The 22,764-nt window shown below is 49.6% G+C and overlaps 1 protein-coding gene across 7 annotated transcripts in view; it reads left to right on the forward strand.

The window, feature by feature from the left end:
- Positions 1–22,764, forward strand: part of LOC112236788 (H(+)/Cl(-) exchange transporter 5) — a 50,026-nt gene that overhangs the window by 19,840 nt on the left and 7,422 nt on the right. For 5 of the 7 annotated variants that reach the window (XR_006084258.1, XM_042328096.1, XM_042328095.1 and 2 more), the window contains exons 7-17: positions 1,175–1,271; positions 13,023–13,132; positions 13,309–13,389; positions 13,569–13,803; positions 13,938–14,124; positions 14,195–14,354; positions 14,830–15,016; positions 15,618–15,820; positions 15,994–16,189; positions 17,852–17,959; positions 18,049–18,157. Coding sequence is in view for 6 of the 7 variants with exons in the window: in XM_042328096.1 (XP_042184030.1) it covers positions 1,175–1,271; positions 13,023–13,132; positions 13,309–13,389; positions 13,569–13,803; positions 13,938–14,124; positions 14,195–14,354; positions 14,830–15,016; positions 15,618–15,820; positions 15,994–16,189; positions 17,852–17,959; positions 18,049–18,157 (1,673 nt within the window). In the remaining variant the exon portion in view is untranslated. Of the gene's footprint in view, positions 1–1,174; positions 1,272–13,022; positions 13,133–13,308; positions 13,390–13,568; positions 13,804–13,937; positions 14,125–14,194; positions 14,355–14,829; positions 15,017–15,617; positions 15,821–15,993; positions 16,190–17,851; positions 17,960–18,048; positions 18,158–18,421; positions 19,099–22,764 lie in introns of those variants that run through there. The other 2 variants (XM_042328093.1, XM_042328097.1) reach the window with 2 other exon arrangements.

Raw genomic sequence — 22,764 nt, forward strand, 5'->3', positions numbered from 1 at the left:
CGAAATTGGGCTAAAACACTTTCAGTTGTAGCCACAACTACTGACACACACACACACACACACACACACACACACACACACACACACACTAGCATCATGACGCTGGCAGACACACTGTCCATTAATATGTTTGGCTCACTCAGAATCAGATCTGTTCCTTGTTTTTTTGGCGGCAGAACACACACACATACGCACACACTCATTTACAGTAAACAAACACACACATACATACATACATATACACACACACTCATTTACAGCAAACAAACGCACACACACATACATACATACATACACACACACACACACACACACAACGTGCCAAAAAACGACTGCATTATTATTTCCCTCGTGATATTGGGACAAATGTCACCAAAGCAAAACAATGAATCCCTTCATGATTTGTAATGGGGAGATGTACAACGAATCCAGGCTGTATCACAACCGGCTGTGATTGGGCGTCCCATAGGGCGGCGCACAATTGGCCCAGCGTCGGCCGGGGTAGGCCGTCATTGTAAATAAGAATTTGTTCTTAACTGACTCGCCTAGTTAAATAAAGGTTACCTTTTTAAAAAAAAAATTATGTCTCAAATTGCACCCCATTCCCTACGTTGTTCCCTATTTATCTGGTCACATATAGGGCACTGTATAATGAATAGGGTGCCATGTGGGACACAGACCCTGTAGGAGAAAGAGACAGTCCCATTGGGAGTTGACTGACATCTCAAACTGACAACACACAGCAGTGTGAAAGCCTGTCAAAGGTCCCACATTCAAGAGAGATGTTTTAAAACCCATTAATGACACATTGGTACTGTTTTGCAACAACCACACCATTTTTAAAATAGATGACCACATGTTCTTCTCGCTCGGAGTGATCAAGTGAGCATATCTTTGTTCTGCAAACTGTCTGGTTGTGCTTTTTGGTGAGTTTTTGTTAGTTTGGGTTTTCACTTAGTTTTCTAGCGTTTTTAAACACAACCGACTGAAACAAGGATCTGAATGTGACCAATCATAAACTTGTTTTCATATGTCGTTGAAAAATGATTTGCTACGGCGTGCCCTAATGAACTTGAACCAAATGTCTTTGCTTCCTTGCTTCTACAGAAGCCTCACTTGGTTTTCTCCATGACCTCCAGACCCTAACCCCTTCTCCCCTCTCGTGTCTCCCCAGATAAAGACCATCCTCTCTGGGTTCATCATTAGAGGCTACCTGGGGAAATGGACCCTAATCATCAAGACAATTACCCTGGTCCTGGCTGTCTCTTCTGGTATTGCTAGCACACTCCCTCTTTCTCTCTCGCTTTCTCTGTCGCTCTCTCTCTCGCTTTCTCTGTCGCTCTCTCTCTCGCTTTCTCTGTCGCTCTCTCTCTCGCTTTCTCTGTCGCTCTCTCTCTCGCTTTCTCTGTCGCTCTCTCTCTCGCTTTCTCTGTCGCTCTCTCTCTCGCTTTCTCTGTCGCTCTCTCTCTCGCTTTCTCTGTCGCTCTCTCTCTCGCTTTCTCTGTCGCTCTCTCTCTCTCTCTTTCTCTGTCGCTCTCGCTCTCTCTCTTTCTCTGTCGCTCTCTTTCTCTCTCTCTTTCTCTGTCGCTCTCTCTCTCTCTCGCTTTCTCTGTCGCTCTCTCTCTCTCTCTTTCTCTGTCGCTCTCTCTCTCGCTTTCTCTCTCTCTCTCGCTTTCTCTTCTCTGCTTTCTCTCGCTTTCTCTCTCTCTCTCGCTTTCTCTCTCTCTCTCGCTTTCTCTCGCTTTCTCTGTCGCTTTCTCTCTCTCTCGCTTTCTTTCTCTGTCGCTTTCTCTCTCTCTCTCGCTTTCTTTCTCTCTCGCTTTCTCTCTCTCTCGCTTTCTCTCTCTCGCTCTCTCTCTCTCGCTTTCTCTCTCTCTCTCGCTTTCTCTCTCTCTCGCTTTCTCTCTCTCTCTCTCGCTTTCTCTCTCTCTCTCTCTTTCTCTCGCTTTCTCTCGCTTTCTCTCTCGCTTTCTCTCTTCTCTCGCTTTCTCTCTCGCTTTCTCTCGCTTTCGCTCTCGCTTTCTCTCTCGCTCTCGCTCTCGCTTTCTCTCTCTCTCTCGCTTTCTCTCTCTCTCTCTCGCTTTCTCTCTCTCTCTCTCGCTTTCTCTCTCTCTCTCGCTTCTCTCTCTCTCTCGCTTTCTCTCTCTCTCTCGCTTTCTCTCTCTCTCTCTCGCTTTCTCTCTCTCTCTCTCGCTTTCTGTCTCTCTCTCTCTCGCTTTCTGTCTCTCTCTCGCTTTCTTCTCTTTCTCTCTCGCTTTCTCTGTCGCTTTCTCTGTCGCTCTCTCTCTCTCGCTTTCTCTCTGTCGCTCTCTCTCTCGCTTTCTCTGTCGCTCTCTCTCTCGCTTTCTCTGTCTCTCTCTCTCTCGCTTTCTCTGTCTCTCTCTCTCGCTTTCTCTGTCGCTCTCTTTCTCTCGCTTTCTCTGTCGCTCTCTCTCTCTGTCGCTCTTCTCTCTCTCTCTCGCTTTCTCTGTCGCTCTTCTCTCTCGCTTTCTCTGTCGCTCTTTCTCTCTCGCTTTCTCTGTCGCTTTCTCTGCTCTCTTCTCTGCTTGCTCTCTCTCTCTCGCTTTCTCTGTCGCTCTTTCTCTCTCGCTTTCTCTGTCGCTCTCTCTCTCTCGCTTTCTCTCTCGCTTTCTCTCTCTCTCGCTTTCTCTCTCTCGCTCTCTCTCGCTTTCTCTCTCGCTTTCTCTCTCTTTCTCTCGCTTTCTCTCGCTTTCTCTCTCTCTCTCGCTTTCTCTCTTCTCTGTCTCTCTCTCTCTCGCTCTCTCTCTGTCGCTTTCTCTCTCTCTCTCGCTTTCTCTCTCTCTCGCTTTCTCTCTCTCTCGCTTTCTCTCTCTCTCTCTCGCTTTCTGTCTCTCTCTCTCTCGCTTTCTGTTGCTCTTTCTCTCTCGCTTTCTGTCGCTCTTTCTCTGTCGCTTTCTCTGTCGCTTTCTCTGTCGCTCTCTCTCTCTCGCTTTCTCTCTGTCGCTCTCTCTCTCGCTTTCTCTGTCGCTCTCTCTCTCTCTTTCTCTCTCTCTCTCTCTCGCTTTCTCTGTCTCTCTCTCTCTCGCTTTCTCTGTCGCTCTCTCTCTCGCTTTCTCTGTCGCTCTCTCTCTCTGTCGCTCTCTCTCTCTCTCTCGCTCTCTCTCTCTCGCTTTCTCTGTCGCTCTCTCTCTCTCTTTCTCTGTCGCTCTCTCTCTCTCTCGCTTTCTCTGTCGCTCTCTCTCTCTCTCTTTCTCTGTCGCTCTCTCTCTCTCTCACTTTCTCTGTCGCTCTCTCTCTCTCTCTCTCTCTCTCGCTTTCTCTGTCGCTCTCTCTCTCTCTTTCTCTGTCGCTCTCTCTCTTTCTCTGTCGCTCTCTCTCTCTCTTTCTCTGTCGCTCTCTCTCTCTCTGCTTTCTCTGTCGCTCTCTCTCTTTCTCTGTCGCTCTCTCTCTCTCGCTCTCTCTCTCTCTCTCTCTCTCGCTCTCTCTCTCTCTCTTTCTCTGTCGCTCTCTCTCTCTCTCTTTCTCTGTCGCTCTCTCTCTCTCTCGCTTTCTCTGTCGCTCTCTCTCTCTCGCTTTCTCTGTCGCTCTCTCTCTCTGCTTTCTCTGTCGCTCTCTCTCTCTCTCGCTTTCTCTGTCGCTCTCTCTCTCGCTTTCTCTGTCGCTCTCTCTCTCGCTTTCTCTGTCGCTCTCTCTCTCGCTTTCTGTCGCTTTCTCTCTCTCTCTGTCGCTTTCTCTCTGTCGCTTTCTCTCTGTCGCTTTCTCTCTGTCGCTCTCGCTCTCTCTGTCGCTCTCTCTCGCTTTCTCTGTCGCTCTCTCTCGCTTTCTCTGTCGCTCTCTCTCGCTTTCTCTGTCGCTCTCTCTGTCGCTCTCTCTCTCTCGCTTTCTCTGTCGCTCTCTCGCTTTCTCTGTCGCTCTCTCGCTTTCTCTGTCGCTCTCTCGCTTTCTCTGTCGCTCTCTCGCTTTCTCTTCGCTCTCTCGCTTTCTCTGTCTCTCTCTCGCTTTCTCTGTCGCTCTCTCGCTTTCTCTGTCGCTCTCTCGCTCTCTCTCGCTTTCTGTCGCTTTCTCTCGCTCTCTCTGTCGCTCTCTCTCTCTCTCTCTCGCTTTCTCTGTCGCTCTCTCTCTCGCTTTTCTGTCGCTTTCTCTCGCTCTTTCTCTTCTCTCTCTCTCTCTCTCTCGCTTTCTCTGTCGCGCTCTCTCTCGCTCTCTGTCGCTCTCTCTCGCTTTCTCTGTCGCTCTCTCTCTCGCTTTCTCTGTCGCTCTCTCTCTCGCTTTCTCTGTCGCTCTCTCTCTCGCTTTCTCGCTCTCTCGCTCTCTCTCGCTTTCTCTGTCGCTTTCTCTCTGTCGCTTTCTCTCTGTCGCTTTCTCTCTGTCGCTCTCTCTCGCTTTCTCTGTCGCTTCTCTGCTTTCTCTGTCGCTCTCTCTCGCTTTCTCTCGCTCTCTCTGTCGCTCTCTCTCTCTCGCTTTCTCTCGGCTCTCTCGCTTTCTCTCGCTCTCTCGCTTTCTCTCGCTCTCTCGCTTTCTCTGTCGCTCTCTCGCTTTCTCTGTCGCTCTCTCGCTTTCTCTGTCGCTCTCTCGCTTTCTCTCGCTCTCTCGCTCTCTCTCGCTTTCTGTCGCTTTCTCTCGCTCTCTCTCTGTCGCTCTCTCTCTCTCTCTCTCGCTTTCTCTGTCGCTCTCTCTCTCGCTTTCTGTCTCGCTTTCTCTCGCTCTTTCTCTGTCGCTCTCTCGCTTTCTCTGTCGCGCTCTCTCTCTCGCTTTCTCTGTCGCGCTCTCTCTCTCGCTTTCTCTGTCGCGCTCTCTCTCTCGCTTTCTCTGTCGCGCTCTCTCTCGCTTTCTCTGTCGCGCTCTCTCGCTTTCTCTGTCGCTCTCTCTCTCTCTGTCGCTCTCTCTCTGTCGCTTCTCTCTGTCGCTTTCTCTCTGTCGCTTCTCTCTGTCGCTTTCTCTCTGTCGCTTTCTCTCTGTCGCTCTCTCTCTCTGTCGCTCTCTCTTCTTTCTCTGTCGCTCTCTCTCTCTCTCTTTCTCTCTGTCGCTTTCTCTCTCGCTTTCTCTCTGTCGCTTTCTCTCTCTCTCTGTCGCTCTCTCTCGCTTTCTCTGTCGCTCTCTCTCGCTTTCTCTCTGTCGCTCTCTCTCTCGCTTTCTCTCTGTCGCTCTCTCTCGCTTTCTCTCTGTCGCTTTCTCTCTGTCGCTTTCTCTCTCTCTCTCGCTCTCTCTCGCTTTCTCTGTCGCTCTCTCTCGCTTTCTCTGTCGCTCTCTCTCGCTTTCTCTGCTCTCTCTGCTTTCTCTGTCGCTCTCTCTCGCTTTTCTCTCGCTCTCTCTCTCTCGCTTTCTCTGTCGCTCTCTCGCTTTCTCTGTCGCTCTCTCTCGCTTTCTCTGTCGCTTTCTCTGTCGCTCTCTCGCTTTCTCTGTCGCTCTCTCCGCTTTCTCTGTCGCTCTCTCGCTTTCTCTGTCGCTCTCTTCTCTCTGTCGCTCTCTCGCTTTCTCTCGCTCTCTCGCTTTCTCTGTCGCTCTCTCGCTTTCTCTGTCGCTCTCTTTCTCTGTCGCTCTCTCTGTCGCTCTCTCTGTCGCTCTCTCTGTCGGCTCTCTCGCTTTCTCTGTCGCTCTCTCGCTTTCTCTGTCGCTCTCTCGCTTTCTCTGTCGCTCTCTCTCTCTCTCTCTCTCTCTCTCGCTCGCTCTCTCTCTCTCGCTTTCTCGCTCTCGCTTTCTCTGTCGCTCTCTCGCTTTCTCTGTCGCTTTCTCTGTCGCTCTCTCTTTTTCTCTGTCGCTCTCTCGCTTTCTCTGTCGCTCTCTCGCTTTCTCTGTCGCTCTCTCGCTTTCTCTGTCGCTCTCTCGCTTTCTCTCTCGCTCTCTCGCTTTCTCTCTCGCTCTCTCGCTTTCTCTGTCGCTTTCTCTGTCGCTTTCTCTGTCGCTTTCTCTGTCGCTTTCTCTCTCGCTTTCGCTTTCTCGCTTTCTCTCGCTTTCTCTCTCTCGCTTTCTCTCGCTTTCTCTCTCTCGCTTTCTCTCGTGCTCTCTCTCTCTCTCGCTTTCTCTCTGTCGCTCTCGCTTTCTCTGTCGCTCTCTCTCTCGCTTTCTCTGTCGCTCTCTCTCGCTTTTCTGTCGCTCTCTCTGTCGCTCTCTCTCTGTCGCTTTCTCTCTGTCGCTTTCTCTCTGTCGCTCTCGCTTCTCTGTCGCTCTCTCGCTTTCTCTGTCGCTCTCTCGCTTTCTCTGTCGCTCTCTCGCTTTCTCTGTCGCTCTCTCTGCTCTCTCTCTCTCGCTTTCTCTGTCGGCTCTCTCGCTTTCTCTGTCGCTCTCTCGCTTTCTCTGTCGCTCTCTCGCTTTCTCTGTCGCTCTCTCGCTTTCTCTGTCGCTCTCTCGCTTTCTCTGTCGCTCTCTCGCTTTCTCTGTCGCTCTCTCGCTTTCTCTGTCGCTCTCGCTTTCTCTGTCGCTTTCTCTCGCTCTCTCTCTCTCGCTTTCTCTCGCTCTCTCTCTGTCGCTCTCTCTCTCTCTCTCCTCTCGCTTTCTCTGTCGCTCTCTCTCTCGCTTTCTGTCGCTTTCTCTCGCTCTTTCTCTGTCGCTCTCTCTCTCTCTCTCTTTCTCTGTCGCGCTCTCTCTCGCTTTCTCTGTCGCTCTCTCTCTCGCTTTCTCTGTCGCTCTCTCTCGCTTTCTCTGTCGCTCTCTCTCTCGCTTTCTGTCTCTTCTCTCGCTCTCTCTGTGCGCTCTCTCTCTCGCTTCTCTCTGTCGCTTTCTCTCTCTCGCTTTCTCTCTGTCGCTCTCTCTCGCTTTCTCTGTCGCTCTCTCTCGCTTTCTCTGTCGCTCTCTCTCGCTTTCTCTGTCGCTCTCTCTGTCGCTCTCTCTCTCTGCTTTCTCTGTCGCTCTCTCGCTTTCTCTGTCGCTCTCTCGCTTTCTCTGTCGCTCTCTCGCTTTCTCTGTCGCTCTCTCGCTTTCTCTCTGTGGCTCTCGCTTTCTCTGTCGCTCTCTCGCTTTCTCTGTCGCTCTCTCGCTCTCTCTGCTTTCTGTCGCTTTCTCTCGCTCTCTCTGTCGCTCTCTCTCTCTCTCTCTCGCTTTCTCTGTCGCTCTCTCTCGCTTTCTGTCGCTTTCTCTCGCTCTTTCTCTGTCGCTCTCTCTCTCTCTCTCTCGCTTTCTCTGTCGCTCTCTCTCTCGCTTTCTCTGTCGCTCTCTCTCGCTTTCTCTGTCGCTCTCTCTCTCGCTTTCTCTGTGCTCTCTCTCTTTCTCTGTCGCTCTCTCTGCTTTCTCTGTCGCGCTCTCTCTCGCTTTCTCTCTGGCTCTCTCTCTCTAGCTTTCTCTCTCTCTCTCTCTCTCGCTTTCTCTCTCTCGCTTTCTCTGTCGCTCTCTCTCTCTCGCTTTCTCTGCTTTCTCTGTCGCTCTCTCTCGCTTTCTCTGTCGGCTCTCTCTCTCGCTTTCTCTCTCTCTCTCTCGCTTTCTCTCTCGCTTTCTCTCGCTCTCTCTCGCTTTCTCTCTCTCTCTCTCGCTCTCTCTCTCTCGCTTTCTCTGTCGCTCTCTCTCTGGGCTTTCTCTGTCGCTCTAAGCTTTCTCTCTCGCGCTCTCTCTCTCTTTCTCTGTCGCTCTCTCGCTTTCTCTGTCGCTCTCTCGCTTTCTCTGTCGCTCTCTCGCTTTCTCTGTTCTCTCTCTGCTTTCTCTGTCGCTCTCTCGCTCGCTTTCTCTGTCGCTCTCTCGCTTTCTCTGTCGCTCTCTCGCTTTCTCTGTCGCTCTCTCGCTTTCTCTGTCGCTCTCTCGCTTTCTCTGTCGCTCTCTCGCTTTCTCTGTCGCTCTCTCTGTCGGCTCTTTCTCTGTCGCTCTCTCTCGCTTTCTCTGTCGCTCTCTCGCTTTCTCTGTCGCTCTCTCTGTCGCTCTCTCGCTTTCTCTGTCGCTCTCTCGCTTTCTCTGTCGGCTCTCTCGCTTTCTCTGTCGCTCTCTCGCTTTCTCTGTCGCTCTCTCGCTTTCTCTGTCGCTCTCTCGCTCTCTCTGTCGCTCTCTCTCTCGCTGTCGCTCTCTGTCTCTCTCGCTTCTTTCTCTGTCGCTCTCTCTGTCGCTTTCTCTGTCGCTCTCTCGCTTTCTCTGTCGCTCTCTCGCTTTCTGTCGCTCTCTCTCGCTTCTCTGTCGCTCTCTCGCTTTCTCTGTCGCTCTCTCGCTTTCTCTGTCGCTCTCTCGCTTTCTCTGTCGCTCTCTCGCTTTCTCTGTCGCTCTCTCGCTTTCTCTGTCGCTCTCTCGCTTTCTCTGTCGCTCTCTCGCTTTCTCTGTCGCTCTCTCGCTTTCTCTGTCGCTCTCTCGCTTTCTCTGTCGCTCTCTCGCTTTCTCTCTCGCGCTCTCTCGCTTTCTCTGTCGCGCTCTCTCGCTTTCTCTGTCGCTCTCTCTCGCTTTCTCTGTCGCTCTCTCTCGCTTTCTCTGTCGCTCTCTCTCGCTTTCTCTCTCTCGCTTTCTCTCTCTCTCTTCTCTGTCGCTCTCTCTCTCGCTTTCTCTGTCGCTCTCTCTCTCTCGCTTTCTCTGTCGCTCTCTCTCTCGCTTTCTCTGTCTCTCTCTCTCGCTTTCTCTGTCTCTCTCTCTCTCTTTCTCTCTCTCTCTCTCTTTCTCTGTCGCTCTCGCTTTCTCTGTCGCTCTCTCTCTAGCTTTCTCTGTGCTCTCTCTCTCTCTTTCTCTGTCGCTCTCTCTCTCGCTTTCTCTCTCTCTCTCGCTTTCTCTGTCGGCTAATCTCTCGCTTTCTCTCTCTCTCTGCTTTCTCTCGCTTTCTCTCTCTAATATTTCTCTCTCTCGCTCTCTCTCTCTCTCGCTTTCTCTCTCTCTCTCGCTTTCTCGCTCTCGCTTTCTCTTCTTTCTCTCTCTCGCTTTCTCTGTCGCTTCTCTCTCTCTCTCTCTCTCTCGCTTTCTCTCTCTCTCTCTCGCTTTCTCTCTCTCTCTCTCGCTCTCTCTCTCTCTCTCGCTTTCTCTGTCGCTCTTTCTCTCGCTCTCTCTCGCTTTCTCTCTCTCTCTCTCGCTTTCTCTCTCGCTCTCTCTCTCTCTCTCTCTTTCTCTCTCTCTCGCTTTCTCTGTCGCTCTCTCTCGCTTTCTCTCTCGCTCTCGCTTTCTCTCTGTCGCTCTCTCGCTTTCTCTCTGTCGCTCTCTCTCTCGCTCTCTCTGTCGCTCTCTCTCGCTTTCTCTGTCGGCTCTCTTCGCTTCTCTGTCGCTCTCTCGCTTTCTCTGTCGCTCTCTCGCTTTCTCTGTCGCTCTCTCGCTTTCTCTGTCGCTCTCTCGCTTTCTCTGTCGCTCTCTCGCTTTCTCTGTCGCTCTCTCGCTTTCTCTGTCGGCTCTCTCGCTTTCTCTGTCGCTCTCTCGCTTTCTCTGTCGCTCTCTCTGCTCTCTCGCTTTCTCTGTCGCTCTCTCGCTTTCTCTGTCGCTCTCTCGCTTTCTCTGTCGCTCTCTCGCTTTCTCTGTCGCTCTCTCGCTTTCTCTGTCGGCTCTCTCGCTTTCTCTGTCGCTCTCTCGCTTTCTCGCTCAGAGCTTCTCTGGCTTTCTCTCTCTCTCTCTCGCTTTCTCGCTTTCTCTCTCTCTCTCTCGCTTTCTCGCTTTCTCTCTCTCTCTCTCGCTTTCTCTCTCTCGCTCTCTCGCTTTCTCTCGCTTCTCTCTCTCTCGCTTTCTCTGTCGCTTTCTGTCGCTCTCTCTCTCGCTTTCTGTCGCTTTCTCTCGCTCTCTCTCGCTCTCTCTCTGTCGCTCTCTCTGTCGCTTTCTCTCTGTCGCTTTCTCTCTGTCGCTTTCTCTCTGTCGCTTTCTCTCTGTCGCTCTCGCTCTCTGTCGCTCTCTCTCGCTTTCTCTGTCGCTCTCTCTCGCTCTCTCTGTCGCTCTCTCTCTTTCTCTGTCGCTTCTCTCTCTGTCGCTCTCGCTTTCTCTCTGTCGCTCTCTCTCTCTGTAGGCTCTTTCTCTGTCGCTCTCTCTGTCTCTCTCGCTCTCTCTGTGCTCTCCTTTCTCTGTCGCTCTCGCTTTCTCTGTCGCTCTCTCGCTTTCTCTGTCGCTCTCTCGCTTTCTCTGTCGCTCTGTCTCTCTCTCTCTCTCTCTGCTTTCTCGCTCTCTCTCGCTTTCTCTGTCGCTTTCTCTTTCTCTCTCTCTCTCGCTTTCTCTTCTCTGTCGCTTTCTCTCTCTCTCTCGCTTTCTCTCTCGCTTTCTCTCTCTCGCTTTCTCTCTCTCGCTTTCTCTCTCTCTCGCTTTCTCTCTCTCTCTCGCTTTCTCTGTCGCTCTCTCTCTCTCTCTGTCGCTCTCTCTCGCTCTCTCTGTCGCTCTCTCTCTGTCGCTTTCTCTCTGTCGCTTTCTCTCTGTCGCTTTCTCTCTGTCGCTTTCTCTCTCTCTCGCTCTCTCTGTCGCTCTCTCTCGCTTTCTCTGTCGCTCTCTCTCGCTCTCTCTGTCGCTCTCTCTCGCTTTCTCTGTCGCTCTCTCTCGCTTTCTCTGTCGCTCTGTCGCTTTCTCTGTCGCTCTCTCGCTTTCTCTGTCGCTCTCTCGCTTTCTCTGTCGCTCTCTCGCTTTCTCTCCGCTCTCTCGCTTTCTCTGTCGCTCTCTCGCTTTCTCTGTCGCTCTCTCGCTTTCTCTGTCGCTCTCTCGCTTTCTCTGTCGCTCTCTCGCTTTCTCTGTCGCTCTCTCGCTTTCTCTGTCGCTCTCGCTTTCTCTCGCTCTCTCGCTTTCTCTGTCGCTCTCTCGCTTTCTCTGTCGCTCTCTCGCTTTCTCTGTCGCTCTCTCGCTTTCTCTGTCGCTCTCTCGCTTTCTCTGTCGCTCTCTCGCTTTCTCTGTCGCTCTCTCGCTTTCTCTGTCGCTCTCTCGCTTTCTCTGTCGCTCTCTCGCTTTCTCTCTGTCGCTCTCTCGCTTTCTCTGTCGGCTTTCTCTCGCTTTCTCTGTCGCTCTCTCGCTTTCTCTGTCGCTCTCTCGCTTTCTCTTTCTCTGTCGCTTTCTCTCTGTCGCTTTCTCTGCTTCTCGCTTTCGCTCTCTCTCTCTCGCTTTCTCTCTGTCTCTCTCTCTCTCGCTTTCTCTCTGTCGCTTTCTCTCTGCTCTCGCTCTCTCTCTCTCGCTTTCTCTCTCTCTCTCTCTTTCTCTCTGTCGCTCTCTCTCTCTCTCTGTCTCTCTCTCTCGCTTTCTCTGTCGCTCTCGCTTTCTCTGTCTCTCTCTTTCTCTCTCGCTCTCTCGCTTTCTCTCTCTCTCTCTCTTTCTCTTTCTCTCTCTCGCTTTCTCTGTCGCTCTCTCTCGCTTTCTCTGTCGCTCTCTCTCTCTCGCTTTCTCTGTCGCTTTCTTCTCTCTCTCTCGCTTTCTCTCTCTCTCGCTTTCTGTCTCTCTGTGAATAATAATAATCTCTCGCTTTCTCTCTCTCTCTCTCGCTTTCTATGTGGGCTTTCGCTCTCTCTCTCTTTCTCGCTCTCTCTCTCTCGCTCTCTCTCTCTCGCTTTCTCTCTCGCTTTCTCTCTCTCGCTTCTCTCTGCTTTTCTCTCTCTCGCTCTCTCTCTCTCTCTCTCTCTCTCTCTCTCTCTCTCTCTCTCTCTCGCTTTCTCTCTCTCTCTCTCTCTCGCTTTCTCTCTGTCGCTCTCTCTCTCTCTTTCTCTCTGTCGCTCTCTCTCTCTCGCTTTTCTCTCGCTCTCTCTCTCTTTCTCTCTCTCTCTCGCTTTCTCTCTGTCGCTCTCTCTCTCTCGCTTTCTCTGTCTCGCTCTCTCTCTCGCTTTCTCTGTCGCTCTCTCTCTCTCGCTTTCTCTGTCGCTCTCTCTCTCTCGCTCTCTCGCTTTCTCTCTCGCTTTCTCTCTCTCTCTAAAGCTTTCTCTCTGTCGCTCTCTCTCTCTCTTTCTCGCTTTCTCTCGCTTTCTCTCTCTCTCTCTCTCTCGCTTTCTCTGTCGCTTTCTCTCTCTCTCGCTTTCTCTCTCTCTCTCGCTTTCTCTGTCGCTCTCTCTCTCTCGCTTTCTCTGTCGCTCTACTTTCTCTCTCGCTTCTCTCTCGCTTTCTCTGTCGCTCTCTCTCTCGCTTTCTCTGTCTCTCTCTCTCTCGCTTTCTCTCTCTCTCGCTTTCTCTCTCTCTCTTTCTCTGTCGCTCTCTCTCTCTCGCTTTCTCTGTCTCTCTCTCTCTCGCTTTCTCTGTCGCTCTCTCTCTCTCTCTCTCTTCTCTCTCTCTCTCGCTTTTTCTCTCTCTCTCTCGCTTTCTCTCTCTCTCGCTTTCTCTCTTCTGCTTTCTCTCTGCTTTCTCTCGCTCTCTCTCTCTCTCGCTCTTCTCTCTGTCGCTCTCTCTCTCTCGCTTTCTCTTTCTCTCTCTCGCTTTCTCTCTCTCTCTCGCTTTCTCTCTCTCTTCTCTTCGCTCTCTCTCTCTCTCTCTCTCGCTTTCTCTTTCTCTCTCTGTCGCTCTCTCTCTCTCTCTCTCGCTTTCTCTCTCTCTCTTTCTCTCTCGCTCTCTGTCTCTCTCTCTCTCGCTTTCTCTTCGCTCTCTCTCTCTCTCGCTTTTCTCTCTCGCTCTCTCTCTCTCGCTTTCTCTGCTTTCTTTCTCTCTCGCTCTCTCTCTCTCGCTTTCTCTCTCGCTCTCTCTCTCTCGCTTTCTCTTTCTCTGTCGCTCTCTCTCTCTCGCTTTCTGTCTCTCTCGCTCTCTTCATTTCTGTCTCTCTCTTTCTCGCTTTCTCTCTCTCTCTCTGCTTTCTCTCTCTCTCGCTCTCGCTTTCTCTCTCTCTCGCTTTCTCTTTCTCTCTCTCTCTCTCGCTTTCTCTCTCTTTCTCTCGCTTTCTCTCTCTCTCTCTCTCGCTTTCTCTCTCGCTCTCTCTCTCTCGCTTTCTCTCTCTCGCTTTCTCTCTCGCTTTCTCTCTCTCTCTTTCTCTTTCTCTCTCTCTCTCGCTTTCTCTCTCTCTCTCTCGCTTTCTCTCTCTCTCTCGCTTTCTCTCTCGCTCTTCTCTCGCTTTCTCTCGCTCTCTATGTGGCTTTCTCTGTCGCTCTCTCTCTCTCTCTCGCTTTCTCTGTCGCTCTCTCTCTCGCTTTCTCTGTCGCTCTCTCTCTCGCTTTCTCTGTCGCTCTCTCTCGCTTTCTCTGTCGCTCTCTCTCGCTTTCTCTGTCGCTTTCTGTCTCTACACAAACACTGTCTTGTCTTTGTCTCTACAGGTCTCAGTCTTGGCAAGGAAGGACCCCTGGTCCATGTAGCATGTTGCTGTGCCAACATCCTCTGTCATCTGTTCACAAAGTACCGACAGAACGAAGCAAAACGACGAGAGGTGAGAGAAGAGAAAGACGGATGTTTGAATCATCTCAGTAGAGGTGGAATAGATAATTGTTCATTTTGTTAGAATCATGGTTGCATCTCAATACTGTGCAGAGGCCTCTTATTGTCTCCATTACCTTCATCTGAATATTTTGTGTTAGTATATAGTGATCTACCCATCTGTCCTAGGTGTTATCTGCAGCCGCAGCAGTGGGCGTGTCTGTGGCCTTTGGCGCTCCTATAGGAGGAGTGCTGTTCAGTCTGGAGGAGGTAAGGGAACCCATGTCCAACTCTTAACCTGAATTACAACATTAAAACAATCAGGTATAAGCTCTGAGATTTCACCAATGTTACTGTAAGTAAGGGACTTGAACAAAGGCTTACTACTGCCTGAAACTAGTCCTTTTGACCGTGAAGGAGACTTCCTTCTCTCTTCTCCCTCTGCCCAGGTGAGCTACTACTTCCCTCTGAAGACTCTGTGGAGGTCGTTCTTCGCCGCGTTGGTGGCAGCCTTCACTCTGCGCTCCATCAACCCGTTCGGTGACAGCCGACTGGTCTTGTTCTACGTAGAGTTCCATACCCCCTGGCACATGGTGGAGCTGGTCCCGTTCACCCTGCTGGGCATCTTCGGTGGCCTCTGGGGGGCGCTCTTCATCAGGGCTAATATCGCCTGGTGCAGAAGGCGTGAGTAGGAGGGAGGGATGAGAGAGAGACTATAATGAATGAGCCTGTTTCTCTCCTGTTCCAGTTTTGATTGACTAGCTGATTGAATGATTTATTAATTGTCACAATAATGAAGTGATGGACTTCCTCCTTAGGTAAGACCACTCGTCTGGGCCACTACCCGGTGCTGGAGGTCTTGGTGGTAACTGGAATCACAGCCCTCCTCTCCTTCCCTAACAGTTACACCAGGATGAGTGGGTCAGAACTGATCTCAGAACTGTTTAATGACTGTTCTCTACTGGATTCCTCACAGCTGTGTGACTACAACAGCTCTGAGAACAGGTACTAACTGGGGGAGGAAGTGTGTGTTTTAAACATTGTCAACTAATATTTACTTATTTAATTCCTTCAGGTCTGACTCTGGTGTGTTCAGTGCCAGCCTCGCTGATAGGGCGTTCAGTAACACACTCCCTGATAGGCCAGCTGGACCAGGTGTATACACAGCGCTATGGCAACTGGCTCTGGCACTCTTCTTCAAGATGCTGGTCACTGTGGTTACCTTCGGCATGAAGGTAGGTGTGGGATAGGTGGGTTGTGTGATGATACATTTTTAAAAAAAATCTTGTTTTACTTATTTATTTATTTTACCTCCTTTTTTCCCCAATTTCGTGGTATCCAATTGTTAGTAATTACTATCTTGTCTCATCGCTACAACTCCCGTACGGGGTCGGAAGAGACGAAGGTTGAAAGTCATGCGTCCTCCGAAACACAACCCAACCAAGTTACTGCTTCTTAACACAGCGCGCATCCAACCTGGAAGCCAGCCGCACCAATGTGTTGGAGGAAACACCTGGAGACCTTGGTTGGTGCGCACTGCGCCCGGCCCTCCACAGGAGGTGCGCGATGAGACAAGGACATCTGTCGCGACAGAGCCTGGGCTCGAACCCAGAGTCTCTGGTGGCCTTAGACCACCCCGTGGCTAGGACACTAGTAACAGCAAGAAGGACAATCATTATTTGACAATTGGTTCCATGCTCATCTCTCCAGGTCCCTTCCGGTCTCTTCATCCCCAGTATGGCTGTAGGGGCGATAGTAGGCAGACTGCTGGGAGTTGCCATGGAACAGATGGCGTTGAACCATCATGACTGGCTCATCGTCAAGGGCTGGTGCTCATCAGGGGCGGACTGTATCACACCAGGGCTCTACGCTATGGTGGGGGCAGCTGCATGTCTAGGTGAGGAGGTCACTACAGTACTATGGTGGGGGCAGCTGCATGTCTGGGTGAGGAGGTCACTAGAGTACTATGGTGGGGTTGATGTATGTCTAGGTGAGGAGGTCACTAGGGTACTATGGTGGAGTTGCTGTATGTCTAGGTGAGGAGGTCACTACAGTACTATGGTGGGGTTGGTGTATGTCTAGGTGAGGAGGTCACTACAGTACTATGGTGGGGCTGGCTGCATTGTCTAGGTGAGGAGGTCACTAGGGTACTACGGTGGGGTTAGACCACTATGGTGGGGTTAGACCACTATGGTGGGGTTAGACCACTATGGTGGGGTTAGACCACTACGGTGGGGTTGCTGTATGTCTGGGGTTTATCTTAGCGGTTCAAATCACACTTCTATAGTGCTCCTTTTTAGTATGTAGTCGTCAGAAGTGTCTTCCAAGATACTGTCCCATCCCTCTCTCCCTCCCCCTTTGACGAATACCCTCTCCCTCCCTGTCTTTGACGAATACCCTCTCCCTCCCTGTCTTTGATGAATACCCTCTCCCTCCCTGTCTTTGATGAATACCCTCTCCCTCCCTGTCTTTGACGAATACCGTCTCCCTCCCTCCAGGTGGTGTCACCCGTATGACCATATCGCTGGTGGTCATCATGTTTGAGCTGACGGGCGGTCTGGAGTACATTGTTCCTCTGATGGCTGCGATCATGACCTCTAAGTGGGTAGCGGACGCGTTGGGGCGTGAGGGGATCTACGAAGCCCACATCAGACTCAACGGTTATCCCTTCCTGGAAACCAAAGAGGAGTATGGGCACAAGGTCTTTATATTCATTTATTTTCGTCAGGGAGCATGAATCACAGATTCCATCTGCTAATTCTCATCCTAACAAAGTAAGATTGCTTTATGTTGGAAAAGTAGCCTTTTGCTTGTCTTTCATTTAGCCTATATAGAGCTTTGAGGTTCCTCTGATCCTGTCTTAACTCCTCTCAGACCCTGGCTCAGGATGTGATGCGCCCTAGGCAGTCGGACCCTCTCCTAGTCGTGCTCACTCAGGAGGGCATGAGTGTAGGGGAGATAGAAGGGGTGATAGCAGACACTGACTACAGTGGCTTCCCCGTGGTGGTGTCACAGGAGTCTCAGAGACTAGTGGGCTTTGTACTGAGGAGGGACCTGGTCATATCTCTAGGTGAGTATCTCTGTCTATATGTGACTATCTGTGTCTGTGTTTGTCTCTCTGTCTCTCCCTCTGTCTCTCTTTCTGTCTGTCTCTCGCTCTCTCTGTCTCTCTGCCTCTCTCTCTGTCTCTCTCTGCCTCTCTGCCTCTCTCTCTGCCTCTCTGCCTCTCTCTCTGCCTCTCTCTGCCTCTCTCTCTCTCTCTCTCTGCCTCTCTGCCTCTCTCTCTGCCTCTCTCTGCCTCTCTCTCTGCCTCTCTCTCTCTCTCTCTCTCTCTCTCTCTCTCTCTCTCTCTCTCTCTCTCTGCCTCTCTCTCTCTCTCTGCCTCTCTCTCTCTCTCTCTCCTCTCTCTGCCTCTCTCTGCCTCTCTCTGCCTCTCTCTGTCTCTCTCTCTCTGCCTCTTTCTCTCTCTCTGCCTCTTTCTCTGCCTCTCTCTCTGCCTCTCTCTGCCTCTCTCTCTGCCTCTCTCTCTCTCTCTCTCTGCCTCTCTCTCTCTCTCTCTGCCTCTCTCTCTCTCTCTCTGCCTCTCTCTCTCTCTCTCTCTGCCTCTCTCTGCCTCTCTCTGCCTCTCTCTGCCTCTCTCTGCCTCCCCTCTCTCTCCCTCTCTCTGCCTCTCTCTGCCTCTCTCTGCCTCTCTCTCTCTCTGCCTCTCTCTCTCTCTCTGCCTCTCTCTCTCTCTCTCTCTCTCTCTCTCTCTGCCTCTCTCTCTCTCTGCCTCTCTCTCTCTCTCTCTCTGCCTCTCTCTCTGCCTCTCTCTCTGTCTCTCTCTCTGTCTCTCTCTCTCTCTGTCTCTCTCTCTGTCTCTCTCTCTGTCTCTGCCTCTCTCTCGGTCTCTGTCTCTCGCTCTCTCTGCCTCTCTCTCGGTCTCTCTGCCTTTCTCTCGGTCTCTGTTTGCATAGTGTGTTTGCCAATCAGTGCCACAGGGTGTGTGTGTTTGCCAATGGACATAGTTGACAATAAGGTGTATCAAGGTTAGACTGTGTGTCTGACCTGTACTTGCTAACGTGTGTCTGTTAATGTGTGATCTTCAGGTCTGTCTGTCTGAGGCCCATTATAAATTACAAGTCAGTGTGTGTTTTGCATATCACTGTGTGTACAAAACATTAAGAAGACCCCCCAGTGGTGCCCTGAGAACAGCCTCAATTCGTTGGGGCATGGACTCTACAAGGTGTGGAAAGCGTTCCACAGGGACCTGTCCCCCCATGTTGACTCCAATGCTTCCCACAGTTGTATCAAGCTGTCTGGATGTCCTTTGGGTGGTGGACCTTTCTTGATACACACAGGAAACTTTTGAGCGTGAAAAACCCAGCAGCGTTGCAGTTCTTGACTCAAGCCGGTGTGCCTGACACCTACTGCCATACCTCGTTGAAAGACACTTCAGTATTTGGTCTTGTCCATTCACCCTCTGAATGGCACACAGACACAATCCATGTCTCAACGGCTTAAAAATCCTTCTTCAACCCGTCTCCTCCCCTTCATCTACACTGATTGAAGTGGGTTTAACAAGTGACATCAATAAGGGTTCATAGCTTTAATCTGGATTCACCTGGTCAGTCTGTCATGGAAAGAGCAGGTGTTCATAATGTTTTGTCCACCCAGTGTATAGTATAGTTGTGTGCAGCTATGAATAACTCCCTCCGCGTTGCCTCCCTCCCTCCCTCTACTCCCCCGCTAGACAACGCCCGTAAGCGACAGGATGGGGTGGTCAGTGCCTCGTTAGTGTTCTTCTTGGAACACGTGCCCCCCCAGCCCTTCTCCGGTCCCCCTGTCGTCAAACTACGAGGTAAGAACACACACACACACACACACACACTCAGACGGTATGTTTCTATATGACGGTATGTTTGTATGTTATTATGTTCTATGCTGTAGGTATCCTGGACCTTAGTCCCTTCACTGTGACAGACCACACCCCCATGGCGATAGCTGTGGACATCTTCAGGAAGCTGGGACTCAGACAGTGTCTGGTTACACACAACGGGTGAGTAAGGAAAGTAGTGGTTACTGTACAGCCTGGTCCTAAATCAACCCCTACATCCTAGGCCCTTTGCATACGTGGAGATCTGAGAGGATTTGGGCAAGTTGAAGCTATTGTTGGGGTTGAGGCCGTTGCTAGTTTAAACTGCCCAGCTCTTGGTTCTACCTCTTCCATTTTTCGGCATTGGGAGGTGGTAACATTTGGAGGTGTTTCCACGGCTTGGACCAATCAAAGTCCACTTGATACCCTCGTCATTTTCACCACCAGATCTGAGGCTTTCTATTCCTCCAACCCCAGTCAATCAACGGTGAGGGGCTGTTTCTATTGACATTTTAAAGACAGAGATTCAGAAATACGCCATGAAAAGATCGTCTTTGGGGAGGGTAGATTTGGAAATTCAGTCTGTTTGCTTTGTAAATTAATAAATTATATAAACCCAATGTAGTTTAGTTTTCCGTGGATTTCATTTAGAAAAGCATATGTCGTCACATAGGAGCCTGCAGCCATTAGCTAGTATGTCAGTTGACGTTGGAACGTAGAGTTCTATTGAGCAATGACCTCTTATGATGATGCCCGTCATCACAATGACATTCTATTCACTCTGATCATTCTACACTCTCTGACGAAATATTCTGGAACTTGTCAACCATATATAGTGGAGACAAAGGTTTTGGCTGGGTATTCTTTTTTTTAATGCAATTCTGTATTTTTATAAACATTGAATGCAATAAAAATGGTATGAGTTTAACACCCTTGTGTGTGAAGACATCTCCATTTCCAGGGAATGACTGACAGGAGATCTCTAGCTCTGCCAACTTGCATCACTCCACCACTAGAGGCCAGAGAACAAACACTCATACATATCCCACTCCATCCCTCTCCCCTCAATCAACCAATCAACCAATCAGTCAGTGGTATTTATAAAGCCCTTCTTACATCAGCTGATATCTCAAAGTGCTGTACAGAAAACAGCCTAAAACCCCAAACAGCAACTAATGCAGGTGTAGAAGCACTGTTGCTAGGAAAAACTCCCTAGAAAGGCCAGAACCGAGAGAGGAACCAGGCTATGTGGGGTGGGCCAGTCCTCTTCTGGCTGTGCCGGGTGGAGATTATAACAGAACATGGCCAAGATGTTCAAATGTTCATAAATGACCAGCAGGGTCAGATAATAATAATCACATTAGTTGTAGAGGGTGCAACAGGTCAGCACCTCAGGAGTAAATGTTAGTTGGCTTTTCATAGCCGATCATTCAGAGTATCTCTACCGCTCCTGCTGTCTCTAGAGAGTTGAAAACAGCAGGTCTGGGACAGGTAGCACGTCCAGTGAACAGTTCAGGGTTCCATAGCATGACCAGGTGGACTGGGGACAGCAAGGTGTCATCAGGCCAGTTAGTCCTGAGGCATTATCCTCTTCTCTCTATTTCGCTCAGAGAGAGAAACTTAAATTCACACCGGATAAGACAGGAGAAATCCTCCAGCTATAACAGACTGACCCCCCCGACACAAACTACTGCAGCATAAACACTGGAGGCTGAGACAGGAGGGATCGGGAGACACTGTGGCCCCGTCTGACAATATCCCCGGACAGGGCCAAACCGATGCAGAGCCTCGGCAGTGAGTTGCTGCGCAACAGTTTTTTCAAACATTTTTGAGAGGAATGAGAGATTCAATATAGGCTTTAAAAAATATATATATATATATTCTGGGTCAAGGTTTGGCTTTTTCAAGAGAGGCTTTATTACTGCCACTTTTAGTGAGTTTGGTACACACTGGTGGATAGAGAGCCGTTTATTATGTTCAACATAGGAGGGCCAAGCACAGGAAGCAGCTCTTTCAGTAGTTTAGTTGGAATAGGGTCCAGTATGCAGCTTGAAGGTTTAGAGGCCATGATTATTTTCATCAATGTGTCGAGAGATATAGTATTAAAAAACTTGAGTGTCCCCCTTGATCCTAGGTCCTGGCAGAGTTGTGCAGACTCAGGACAACTGAGCTTTGGAGGAATACGCAGATTTAAAGAGGAGTCTGTAATTTGCTTTCTAATGATCATAATCTTTTCCTCAAAGAAGTTCATGAATTTATCACTGTTGAAGTGAAAGCCATCCTCTCTTGGGGAATGCTGCTTTTTAGTTAGCTTTGTGACAGTATCAAAAATACATTTTGGATTGTTCTTATTTTCCTCAATTAAGTTGGTAAAATAGGATGATCGCACAGCAGTGAGGGCTCTTCGGTACTGCACGGTACTGTCTTTTCAAGCTAATCTGAAGACTTCCAGTTTGGTGTGGCGCCATTTCCGTTCCAATTTTCTGGAAGCTTGCTTCAGGTCTCGGGTATTTTCTGTGTACCAGGGAGCTAGTTTCTTATTTATTTAACCTTTTATTTAACTAGGCAAATCAGTTAGTTACTTATGAAAAATGTTATTTGTTTTCAGGGGTGGGACTGCATCAAGGGTATTACGCAAGGTTAAATTTAGTCCCTCAGTTAGGTGGTTAACAGATTTTTGTACTCTGACGTCCTTGGGTAGGTGGAGGGAGTCTGGAATGGAATCTAGGAATCTTTGGGTTTTCTGAGAATTTATAGCACGGCTTTTGATAATCCTTCGTTGGGGTCTGAGCAGATTATTTGTTGTGTTTGCGAACGTAATAAAATGGTGGTCCGATTGTCCAGGATTATGAGGGAAAAACATTTAGATCCACAATATTTATTCCACGGGACAAAACTAGGTCCAGTCGATGATGGCTCCGAAAGCCTTGGAGTGGGTCTGTTAACTTTTCCATGTGAATATTAAAGTCACCAAAAATGTGAATATTGTCTGCCATGACTACAAGGTCCGATAGGAATTCAGGGAACTCAGTGAGGAACGCTGTAGATGCCCCAGGAGGCCTGTAAACAGTAACTATTCAAATGCGTGGGGGATATGGTCACTAGTGTAACTAGGAGGTGAGGCCTCATTTAACACAGTAAATTCATCAGGCTTAAGCCATTTTTCAGTCAGGACAATCACATCCAGATTATGATCAGTGATTTAGTTCATTGACTATAACTGCTTTGGAAGTGAGGGTTCTAACATTAAGTAGTCCTATTTTGAGATGTGAGGTATCATGATCTCTTTCAATACTGACAGGAATGGAGGAGGTCTTTATTCCAGTGATATTGCTAAGGCGAACACCGCCATGTTTAGTTTTGCCCAACCTAGATCGAGGCACACACAGCCTCTCTGTCTCGCTCTCTGTCTGTCTCTCCATCTGCCTGTCTCTGTCACTCTCCTCTTCTCTTGATTTAAATTGAAGAATGCTGTTTTGGCTAGAAGTTGTCTCTTTGTAAACACATTATTAATTTCTAATGGTAAACTCTCTCTTCTCTCGCTCTCCTCTCTCTCTGTATTCCTCTCTCTCTCTCTGTATTTCTCTCTCTCTCTCTGTATTCCTCTCTCTCTCTCTGTATTCCTCTCTCTCTCTCTGTATTCCTCTCTCTCTCTCTGTATTCCTCTCTCTCTCTCTGTATTCCTCTCTCTCTCTCTGTATTCCTCTCTCTCTCTCTGTATTCCTCTCTCTCTCTGTATTCTCTCTCTCTCTCTGTATTCCTCTCTCTCTCTCTGTATTCCTCTCTCTCTCTCTGTCTCTTCTCTGTATTCTCTCTCTCTCTGTATTCCTCTCTCTCTCTGTATTCCTCTCTCTCTCTGTATTCCTCTCTCTCTCTGTATTCCTCTCTCTCTCTGTATTCCTCTCTCTCTCTGTATTCCTCTCTCTCTCTGTATTCCTCTCTCTCTCTGTATTCCTCTCTCTCTCTGTATTCCTCTCTCTCTGTATTCTCTCTCTCTCTCTGTATTCCTCTCTCTCTCTCTGTATTCCTCTCTCTCTCTCTGTATTCCTCTCTCTCTCTCTGTATTCCTCTCTCTCTCTCTGTATTCCTCTCTCTCTCTCTGTATTCCTCTCTCTCTCTCTGTATTCCTCTCTCTCTCTCTGTATTCCTCTCTCTCTCTGTATTCTCTCTCTCTCTGTATTCCCCTCTCTCTCTCTGTATTCCCCTCTCTCTCTCTGTATTCCTTCTCTCTCTCCCCTCTCTCTCTGTATTCCTCTCTCTCTCTCTGTATTCCTCTCTCTCTCTCTCTGTATTCTCTGTATTCCTCTCTCTCTCTCTGTATCTCTCTCTGTATTCTCTCTCTCTCTCTGTATTCTCTCTCTCTCTCTGTATTCTCTGTATTCTCTGTATTCTCTCTCTCTCTCTGTATTCCTCTCTCTCTCTCTCTCTCTCTCTCTCTCTCTCTCTCTCTCTGTATTCTCTCTGTATTCTCTCTCTCTCTCTGTATTCTCTCTCTCTCTCTCTCTCTGTATTCCTCTCTCTCTCTCTCTCTCTCTGTATTCCTCTCTCTATTCCTCTCTCTGTATTCCTCTCTCTGTATTCCTCTCTCTCTCTCTCTGTATTCCTCTCTCTGTATTCTCTCTCTGTATTCCTCTCTCTGTATTCCTCTCTCTGTATTCTCTCTCTGTATTCCTCTCTCTGTATTCTCTCTCTCTCTGTATTCCTCTCTCTCTCTGTATTCTCTCTCTCTCTGTATTCCTCTCTCTCTCTGTATTCCTCTCTGTATTCTCTCTCTCTCTGTATTCTCTCTG

The sequence above is a fragment of the Oncorhynchus tshawytscha genome, linkage group LG10 (assembly GCF_018296145.1).
Source record: "Oncorhynchus tshawytscha isolate Ot180627B linkage group LG10, Otsh_v2.0, whole genome shotgun sequence".
NCBI lineage: Eukaryota > Metazoa > Chordata > Actinopteri > Salmoniformes > Salmonidae > Oncorhynchus > Oncorhynchus tshawytscha.